Consider the following 10,817-nt stretch of genomic DNA (forward strand, 5'->3'; position numbering starts at 1 on the left):
TGTAGAAATCCAAAGATGCACAAAATCATAATCACTAAATAAAAGTAAAATACACTTACATAATCTATAAGATTATGAGTGCGCGCGCGTGAGCTTGTCGGGGTTGTGGCGCCGGTCTTCATGCCACTCACAATCTCTAGAACTAATATGCCAAAGCTGTAAACATCGGATTTGACGGAGATGATGCCTTCCATTGCGTATTCAGGCGACATGTATCCGCTGCTTTGACAATTAACCATGGTAAATTCAAACTTATTAACCAGTTAAGGCACAAAGGTTGAGAGATCCCATAAATGAAATTCATCACTACTCACAATGTTCCAACAACTCGATTTGTATGTCCTTCGTGTTGATTGACACTAAAGATCCTAGCCGTACCAAAATCTGATATTTTGGGGATCATCTCAGCATCCAACAATATGTTGCTTGCTTTGAGATCTCTATGGATCATCGTCAATCTGGAATCTGGTGGAGATAAAGAAGTCCCCTGGCTACACCAGCGATTATCTTAAATCTTGTGGGCCAATTGAGCAGTGATTTTCTTCTATCATCTATCAGGGACAGAATTACACGAATCATCTTGTCAGTGACGATGTTTGACCGAAAGTAGAGATTTTTGCAACAAGTGAGTAGAACGTACTGAAAATGAAGTAATCCAGACTTCGGTTAGGTAGGTATGCATAAATCAAAAGCTTTTCGTCTTCATGAATACTGCAGCCTATAAGTTTGACCAAGTTTCTATGCTGCAACCTGGAAATCAGAGCTATTTCATTTTTGAACTCCACTGCCCCTTGGACAGAACCTACACGAAGCCTTTTCACAGCAATTTCCTTACCATCTTCCAACGTTCCCTGAAACATGAGGTATTATTTAGTCAAGAAAGTTTGATCTTCCATTAATATTCTAACTATCTCCCTCACACACACAAAAAACGATCAAATAACTATCTGTACAGATACGTCTTGCCTTATAAACATTGCCAAACCCTCCTTTGCCAAGAATGTTGGATTCAGAGAAATTATTTGTCGCGGTAGCAATTTCCCTAAAGTTCAAAATGGGAAACTCCGTGTTACCATCAGCGAACTGATTGTAATTTCCTGTATCTCGACGCATCAACCTTTCCCAGACAAGCTTGCTTCCTTGATTGCCTGTCAGGAGTGTGGGCACCGCCTCTTCAGTTTCTTGTGACTGGAGATAACATCAAAATTAGAAGTAAAGCAACAATTTCCTACCTCTAAAGCCACAGATCCAAATAAGCCCCACGCATATGAGTATCAGAAAACTTGACACAACTGGTAATACAATTTCTATGGTTTTGATCTTTCTCATGTTGCCTGCACAAAAAATTAATATAAGGAGAATCACCAAAGTTTGTCAGTGCTAATCACCAAATTCATAGAAGACTCCTTTCTCGAATGCATGCATAAAAACATGTGGCCACTCTTTCTCCAATTTCTCTGTTTAGAAGAAACGAACACACACACACAGTAAAACATAAGCAAGCAGAGAAAGTGGAGTGATGCATACCTTGCAATCTTTTAGTCCGAACATAGAGGTTCTCCCCTCCTTGATGGTTGTTCTCCATGTCGATCAAATCGCCTATCCATAACAGGCATCTTGTGTCATCCCCGTCAATATCTATGTTGCTCATCTTGGAGTAAGCATATGCCACGCAGGAGCAATTGCTTCTGCATTCCTCGGTGCACTCATCAAAGCTTCTGCTCGGGACACGAAGGAACTTGTCCGGGACCTTCATGCCCGGAAAGGCCAAGAAACTGTCTCCATGGGTGCACCTTGGCACCTCCTTGGGGCGGCATCCCTGTGAGAAGCTACCGGAGATCCATCCTTTAGCATCCCTCGGTTCAAAACCGTCAAGGCACTTGCAAACCGGGACGATTTGTGTGTTGTCGCAGTAACCATAAGGACCGCAGTAGCCATACGTATTGCACTCATGTTGAGGCTTTGTGTACAGGGCCCTCCATGCGGACATGTTGCTCTGCCAGCTTAGTATATTTACCTTGCCTGAGTAGTCGATCTCCAACCTCACCAGCTGGACGAAGGAGCCAGCCGGCATGCCGAAGGACATGTACACCTCGTCGCCGGCGTGATGCAAGGCCATGTAAATGGCCGACTCGTTGAATCCGCCCATGTAGAGGTGGCTTGTCCACACCGGGCTTCGCCGGTGTGGCCTCGACCCGTTCCAGGCGAAGCACCGGAGGAGGTTGCTAGGGTCCGCGCCGTACGAGAACTCGCCGGGGGATGGGTCCTGCTGCCCTTTCCACGACACGAGGTGCTGCAGTGGGAGCGTCTTGTGGCTCAGCCTCAGGTTCATGCCGGGGAGGAGGGTGTCGGTAGGGTGGTCGAAGCTTTGCCATAGTATGGCACTGTCGGCCAACGACCGAAGGATGAAGTTGCCGGTGTTGTCCAACACTGCTTCCACCGTGCTCGCGCTCGCGCTCGCGCTGATGCTGATGCTCTTGTTGGTTGTCCACACGGCACGGCCATCGCTATCAGACAGCACTATGCCGGAGCTGCTGGTCACCGCAAGATTTGCAAGGAAAGGTTAGTGGTGATGGGCGCCGCACGGTTAGAAACCCATACCACGGTGCGCTCCGGGATGCTGTTGTACCATATGCCCACATAGTGGCGCTGCCGCTTCTCCCCATCCCCATCGGTGGAGAAGAATCCCAGGGCAAACACCCCATCTTGGGAGACGACGACACTCCCAGGGGAGAGCGGCTTGCCAGGGACAAGCCGGCTCTGAGATGCATAAGCATGGGCACAAGCGAATGGCCAACAAAGAAGCAAAAGAATGCCATACACAGCAAGGCAAGGATGACACAACTGCATAGGCATTAATTCTTGATAGATCCTCTGCTGCTTGCAATTGCTTGCTTGCAGGATCATGCATGCATGGAGAGTGTGTGTGTGTGGTGTCTAAGTGATTGCAATGAGAATGAGCCCCAAAGGAATGAAAGATGGGGGTATATATAGAGGAAATCACACCACCATGCATGCTGCCTTGGATCCCACGTTGTTTTGAGCCCCAAAGGAATGATGAAAGAGGTGGTTGAGCTGTTCTACATTTGTACATGCACTCTGGCACCCGCAGTTAGGATTTTGCTACTAATCCGACGATATATTGCTGGAAACTAGAAAGCATAAGGCATGCTACTACTTTTAGATCACTCGAGGTTTCTAACAAAACTATACTAGAGTTATGTAGAAAATATATTATATTGGATGCCTAGAATATTGTTTTTGTGTTGTGCTGATCTGACCCAGGTGTGAGATATCTATATAGAGCACAATATGAGAGAGAGACTTGAAGTAGGGGACAAGTCGTACATGGTTTAAACCAATCATACCTCTAACTCCTAATCTCTAACTTAATAAACATAATTATACTTCTAACATTCCCCCTCAGTCTTAGCGGGAGTGAAGCGGACGATGACGACTGAATTTGAACTCTTGTGCTTCTGTCGTCTTCTACGCTGCGCCATCATCAACTGCATCTCTGATGGGTCGGCACCTAGGGCGGTGACTGCGTCCCCTTCTGGTGCCTTCCTGCCTTCTCCTCTATTTAAGTTACAGACAAAATATCTAGCTTTATGACTGAATTCTCTACCTAGAACTACAAGTCACATCTAATCCAAATACATAACTACTCCTTCCATTCCAAAATACTTGTCGTGGTTCTAGTTTTTTATAGAAATAAAACCACAACAAGTACTCCCTCCATCCCATAATGTAGAACGTTTTTTGAAACTAGTATTTTGGAAAGGAGGGTATCTTTCTTGCAATTCTAGGTAAGCATGTCCATTTCAAAAAAGTTTAATCCTACTAGACATAATATCCCTGATTCAAGGAGGGTATTGAGGAGGTTGCAAGAAATCACTTGGGCACTGTCGCTGTGGCTGCTGGGCGTCGGTTTCAGGACTGCAATGGGAGTGCTAGCTATTTGGGCTTAAATGTTTGTCTGCAAGATACAGTTTCTATTTCCACAGTTTTCAACGCTTTGCAATCACCAGAAATAACCACATCAGGTATCTTCCCTTTCATTGCTGATGCTAAGAACGAGATGCTGAAATTCAAAAGAGACTTGAACAAGTTAGCTCATGAACTAGCAGCCTATGCTAGGCGAACGGGTGGTTTCATTACATTTGGTACTGTTCCTGATGATCCCCCCTAGCGTCCTGGAACTTGATTGTAATCTGGTTGGTGATTAAGTTTAATGAAGTTGGCCAATTCTCAAAAAATAAAAATAAATGCCAGGTCAGAGGAAGTATATCTGGTTTAAAAAATGTTTAGTCAAAAAGGATTCAAGATATATTACACGTCCGGAGGTAAAGAGTTAAAAAGGCAATCATGCGGAAAAAAGACAAAAGAAAGCTACCATTTTATAAGTTAAATACAGATCTGTTGTTACCAATGATTGCGTCTGAACAATTTCCGGTAGTGGTTTGAGATCAAAAGAATAGGCATAAATAACAATCTAACAACCTGTTATGCTCTTTCTCTTCGTTTGTGCCCAATGACATATAGCTAAACTTGAAGAAAAGACAAAATTAGGCTAGAATAGCAGAAGGTATATGAGGTTTACCGTGTGTGCTGACAGAATAATCTGGTGCCGGCGGTACAAACGTGCTGCCACGGCCAGCAGCGGCCGCCGTATTCGTCGCTACTCGGCTGCATGTACATCCAAGAGCGGCGGCGGCTTACGAAGGGGATTAGATTGGAGGCAGTTATCCGCACCCAGGTAAGATCAATCGATCGATCTGAATTTGAGGCCAGACGGGGCGAAAACCCATGGTCGGGCAGTCATGTAGATGGGCTGATGCCTGTTGTTGGGCTTCGCCTCATACACAGTCTGCCCCTGCTTGCTGAAATCATTAGTTGAGGAGCGCTCCCAACAACAATTAGTCGGGAAGCGCTCCGGGCTCGATAAGTGTCACGCGCGGGGCATTCCCGTGATTTTCGGTTTTCGGTTTTCCTTTCTGATTTTTCCTTTTTTACTTTAGTCCTTACACTTTTAGTGTTTTGTAGTACACTTTCGATCTGTTTTGAGATATGTTTCTCTCTGATGTCGTTAAACCGTCGTCGCCGACTGTCCTTTCGTTGCCGTCGTCCCCGCCCGTCGCGCCCGCCGCTCTTGTGGCCTGCTTACGGCGGCCCTTCTTTACCGTCGACGGCGCTTCCCCGTTCGCACGATCGTCGTTCCCTACCGGTTGCATTCGTCGGTTCTCTGTTTCCTTTTTTTTCCTATTAGTTCCTATTGTATTTTCGGGATATGGAGATTTATAGGGTAGTTATGGTTGGGGGCTTCCGATACTATCATATGTCAACTTTCAACTCGGTTTGTGCAATTAATTCTTGATAATCATTGTGTTTTTGCATGTATGGCTTGTTCTTTTAGCCGTATGCTGGGTGGCCCTTGTACGTCTGTTGATTCTTCTATAGATGTGTTTACTGTGGTTCTGGATCGGCGTTGTTCGACTCATGTTGTAAGAATAATATTTTATATTTGATCAATTTTTGGCACACATGCTTATTTCTTTTGGTGCTCATGTTGTTGTTTTGAATGGAAATTATTCTAGATCTTTTTTTAATTATGGTCATTCGTTTTGAAGTATATTCTGTGCAGTGTTAGAGCTCATCTTGCTCTACATCGAGGAGTGTAAGGCTTTAGCCATAAGGAGGGGTGACAAAGATACTGATCTTGCTCTTCACTCTAGTGAGAATTATTTGTATGGTATTCTGTTTAGTCATGGTCGGGTGAGGAGCAAATTCCATGGTTATTTTTGGGACGATTTGGTCATTGATTATGGTCTTCATCATCTTGATAGAATGACTGTTAGGCTTGAGCGCTATGGAACGTTGATTGGTGTTGACTTTTATAGGGGTGAAAATATGTTGTCTCCTTTACCTTCTGTTGGTAAGGTTTATTTTAAGGAAGTATTTAGTTTGTTTCATTTCATATGTTTTTTCTGTTCCGTTGAACCTGTGTAATTTTATTTTGTAGCTCTTGATGCATTGAGCGACTCCGAGAAGTAACTTGTTGGGAGTTGTTTTTACACTCGTGATGTTTATCTCAATTATCAGCAGATGTATTTCATGACGCATCAACTCTTTGATGATGAGTACATACTCTATTGTCCTTTTGTTCACAGGACTAATTCCATGAATGTTAATGCTCATAAAATGGTCAGATTTATTTTCCACTGTTTTCCTTTGTTTCTGTTTATTTATTTATTTATTATTATTTCTTCTATTTATAGTTTTTAATTTTTGTTCTATTACTAATAGCTGGATGTTTTTGTTAGGTTATTCCTGGTATGGTTGTGAGGAGTTTGAAGGAGTTCGTGTCATTTCCCAGGACTGGAGTTTTAGATCTTGAAGCTACTTTGGAATGTAAAAGAGATTAGGTAGAATAATTAAGCATGTGCAATAAACGCAAGTCATTCGAGAACTTATGGAACATCATGCATCACTCGACTAAGTTCAGGAATTGCTTTTTTTAGTAACAGTTCAGGCATCCAAGCAAGGGCAAAGCTGGGCCCGGACACCCAGGGCCAGGCCCGGGGCGTGGAATTTTTATCAGGCTAATGGGCTGTCTCAACTCCTGAAATGGGCGCACGCATGAGTAGACCTCCCCAACACGCATGAGTAGACCTCCCCAACAATCTAACTCGCACGCACGACATGAGACCTTCCCCCCACGATGATCTACCTGATGGGCTGCCTCACCTAAAACGGACGGGTTTCCTTAAAAAAAAACTAAAACGGACGGATGCACACACGACGCCAGCCCTTGCCCGACCGCCACCGACCTAAACTTGCACAGATACACACACATCAATCTCCAGGGTCCAGACTCGAGTGCTCGCGACGGCACCGCCGTCCCGGCCACCGCCCTCCTGTACGTCGTTCGCCCAATCGCTCGTGTGGCGCGCCAACCCCTGCTGGCTGCTTGACTGTCGTGCCTTGGTATTTTCGTTTTATGCTTTTCAGATTTTCCCCTGATGCTTTTCACTTGTACCATGTTCTACGATGTCAATGTGACCTCTCTGTTACTGTGTATCAGTGTATAAAGTACTCTGAACTAAAACTTAATTGAAATAATTTGTTTGTGTGTATGTATCCAGTGATATATCAAGGTTATTGTTTAACTCACATTGATGTAATTGCCAGATTCATTCATATATTGTAGAAAAAGAAGATGAAGAGATGTATTTGCAAGTATTGATGATGACGAAATTGTATATCGCTTTCAATCATGTAGGTCTCACAAAGGGCTTTTACCTCGTCGAAGTGGTAGGCATCTAGATTTTTACCAGTGATAATTGTTTCACTTGATGTTTATGCTTTCTCTTATGAAAATTTTCTATTGATGTCTTGAAGGTGTTGGCTCTTCTTCCATTGTTGATGAGGTTATGGGATGCACTGATGAAGCAAACGATTGATTTGATACTCTTTGATATCACATATTGTTCTTTGTAGCTTTTGTCATGTTTTTATCTTTTTTTTGTATCGTTAAGCATCGAGTTCAAATCATAAATTTTTCCTGCAACTGAGGCAAATTTTATCCGGGGAATCTTTTGAGGTAGCTATAGCCTTATGGACATTAAGTTTTTCCCTCACGGCAAAAACATTTTTTGGGCCCGGGACTTGCTCCAATCCTGACTCCGCCCGTGGATCCAAGCACAATTCATAGTAGCTAGGTAATAGTATTGTTTTAGTGGAGGACTAGGCTCGCTCATGGGGCCATGGGTTCCCTACACGCTGTTTTGGAAGGAGAAAATAAAAGAGGAGCCAGAAAGCAGAGAGGGGGAGGCAGAGGAAGAGCCACCCTAAAACGAAGAATAAGAGTTTTTCCAAGAGAAAACAGAGGCACGACAAAGTGAGGCCTTGGCTCACCGACACAACGGTGCGTCTGCATGGACGCTACGGCCGGCTGTCGGTGTGGCGGCATCCCATGCGTATGATACGTGACACACAACACACGTACGTGGAGCATGCAGCAACGTGGTAGTTGGACGGGACGGGACGTGCCATAGTTAGTAGTAGTAAATAGTGTACGTTTTGTATTGCTCCCGCTGTACTACTCCCTCCGTCCGGAAGTACTTGTCGCCGAAATGGATAAAAATGGATGTTTCTAGAACTAAAATATGTCTAGATACATTTATTTTTTTGACAAGTATTTCCGAACGGAGGGAGTACAAGCGTACAGAAGCCAACGATGGATGGATTGGAATGTAGGAGAGGAGGCGTAGCGAGTGAGGCGCGCTCGTGAGCCCCCGGCCCGGTGCCGAGTCGCTCCACCCGCATGTGAACCCGATCGGCCGGCAGTCACGCTCATGCATCCACCATGCACTGCCGCATGCAATTCCACCCAACCATTTCTGCGGGCGCTTCCTTCCGTTACCGGCTATAAATACGGCGACCGCCCAGCGCCGACCGGCAGAGCAGAGCACCCAATTCAATCATCTGCTACTACACTAGAGTAACTTGCTAGCCACCCATGGCGTCCTCCTCCTCCTCCTCCTCCTCCTCTGTCGCCGTCGCGGCGGCCCTGCTCCTCTGCATCCTCGCCGCGCACGGCCACGGCTGCTGCGCCAAGCGCAGCGGCGGCGGCGGCGGCAAGAAGCCCCATTCCCACCACGCGCCCCCGCACGCCCACGGGGCGCCGCCCCCTTCTTCCCCGCCAGCCGCCGGCGCGCCGTCCTACGGCTACGGGTCCCCTCCTCCCCCGGCCGCCATCCCGCCTCCTCCTGCGGCCCCTCCTGCGGCGAATTCCAGCTCCAACAGCACCAATGTCGACGCCGGCGGCTGGCTGGACGCGAGGGCGACGTGGTACGGCGCGCCCAAGGGCGCCGGGCCCGACGACAACGGCGGCGCCTGCGGGTTCAAGAACGTCAACCTGCCGCCCTTCTCCGCCATGACCTCCTGCGGCAACGAGCCGCTCTTCAAGGACGGCAAGGGCTGCGGCTCGTGCTACCAGGTTGGATGGAACAAAATTCTCCTTTTTTTTTTGGAATTACAACCATTTACCACTAGTAAAAATTACACCGAATTAAACTCATGATCTTGGGTTGCAATAATGCAGATACGGTGCGTGTCGGCGGGCCACCCGGCGTGCTCCGGCGTGCCGGAGACGGTGATCATCACGGACATGAACTACTACCCGGTGTCCCGCTTCCACTTCGACCTCAGCGGCACCGCCTTCGGCGCCATGGCCAAGGACGGCCGCAACGACGAGCTCCGCCACGCCGGCATCATCGACATGCAGTTCAGAAGGTACATTGCCAATCGCCATCATCTTATCTTATCTCCATCCACCCACGGCTTAACCTCCACTACCGACCATCCATCACTGGTGCCGCTCGTGTCCACCGTCCGTTGCTTTCCTTTCCTTTCCCAACCGCCGGCCCGGCCGCTTCTGTACAAAAGCAAACGGAAGGTGTCCGGCATGGCTAGCTAGATGGGGCAAGGTAACCGCCAACACGCCCATTTTTTGCCTTGTCCTGATCACCAACTTTTTCACGACGACACGGATGTATTATACTATAGGGTGAAACTCCATGCATGCATGGGTCCCGGAAAGATTCTACCCAGCACGACATACGTGTCATTGTCCTCCTCGATCGAATGATAGGAAGCAACAAGCCGTGGCATCAGCGTCGGCATTTATGTAGGTAGCCTTTGGTGTTCTTGGTCGCTAGCATCACGGTACATCCATCCCGTGACACTGAACAGCACGGCATTGCATTTGGACGCCACACGTAGGACATTTGCATGGATCGAGCAAGATTGTGTTTGTGAGTGACATGCACTGACACGGTCGAGTGACATTGCTTGTTGTGTGTATCTGCAGGGTGCCGTGCCAGTACCCGGGGCTCACGGTGACGTTCCACGTGCAGCACGGCTCCAACCCCTACTACCTGGCCATCCTGGTGGAGTACGAGAACGGCGACGGCGACGTGGACCAGGTGGACATCATGCAGTCGCGGCCGGACGCCGCCGCCGGCGAGGGCGGGATGGCGCCGACGGGGGAGTGGGTGCCCATGACGGAGTCGTGGGGGTCCATCTGGCGGATGGACACGCGGCGCCCCATGCAGGGCCCCTTCTCGCTGCGCATCACCAACGAGTCCGGCAAGACGCTCGTCGCCGACCAGGTCATCCCCGCCGACTGGGAGCCTAACGAGATATACAGCTCCATCATCCAGTTCGACTAATCATTTTTAGTCGACCCATCAATTGATCTACCATATATACATCGAAAAATATATATGTGTGTGATGATGCATCATATGCGTGCGTGGCGTTGGTGTACTTAGCTGATGAATCAATAGCCGCTGTGTGACCGATGGAGTTGGTTGATATTAGTGCCTTATGTAGCAGGGTGAGACGTCGCCTGTGACGTCCGGTGAGTAGTGTCGTCGTCCATCGTGTATTACTGTCCTGTGCTTAGCCTTATACTACATGCATGTATCACTTAATGTTGGCATCTACTCCAATTGCCCATCCACCGCTCTATCTATGGCAATATTTAGTTTTTGTACATTGATTTCTTGTCCATCTGCCATCCTTGTTCCTGTACGTACGGTCAGATCAAATACTCACTCCGTCCGAAAAAACTTGCCCTCAAATGGATGTATCTGGCACCAAGTTAGTGCTAGATACATCCATTTGACGAATAAGTTTGGGACAAGTTTTTTTGGACGGAGGGAGTACTTATGTGGCGGTTTCTTTAATATGAAGGGTCTGTCTATGACACATCTAGATGTGACATAGTTATGTTTAGGACACATCTAAGC

The 10,817-nt window shown here is 47.2% G+C and overlaps 1 protein-coding gene and 1 pseudogene across 1 annotated transcript; one reads left to right on the forward strand and one right to left on the reverse strand.

Annotated features, from left to right (window-relative positions):
* Positions 1-2,850, reverse strand: part of LOC119293054 — a 3,709-nt pseudogene extending 859 nt beyond the window's left edge.
* A 5,602-nt stretch (positions 2,851-8,452) lies between these two features.
* On the forward strand, positions 8,453-10,561 carry LOC119292247 (expansin-B7-like). The gene is made up of 3 exons (XM_037571082.1): positions 8,453-9,001; positions 9,107-9,297; positions 9,875-10,561. The coding sequence occupies exons 1-3, from the start codon at positions 8,522-8,524 to the stop codon at positions 10,233-10,235; spliced, it is 1,032 nt and encodes a 343-aa protein (XP_037426979.1). The 5' UTR covers positions 8,453-8,521; the 3' UTR covers positions 10,236-10,561.
* The last annotated feature ends 256 nt before the right edge of the window (positions 10,562-10,817 follow it).

Source organism: Triticum dicoccoides, chromosome 4B (assembly GCF_002162155.2).
Source record: "Triticum dicoccoides isolate Atlit2015 ecotype Zavitan chromosome 4B, WEW_v2.0, whole genome shotgun sequence".
Taxonomy (NCBI): Eukaryota; Viridiplantae; Streptophyta; class Magnoliopsida; order Poales; family Poaceae; genus Triticum; species Triticum dicoccoides.

Bases quoted from the DNA above. Each gene is read 5' to 3' on its own strand.
- LOC119292247 (XM_037571082.1), top strand. From the start codon at position 8,522: ATGGCGTCCTCCTCCTCCTCCTCCTCCTCCTCTGTCGCCGTCGCGGCG. The intron at 9,002-9,106 runs GTTGGATGGAAC...GCAATAATGCAG, and splicing joins GCTGCGGCTCGTGCTACCAG to ATACGGTGCGTGTCGGCGGG. The intron at 9,298-9,874 runs GTACATTGCCAA...GTGTATCTGCAG, and splicing joins ATCGACATGCAGTTCAGAAG to GGTGCCGTGCCAGTACCCGG.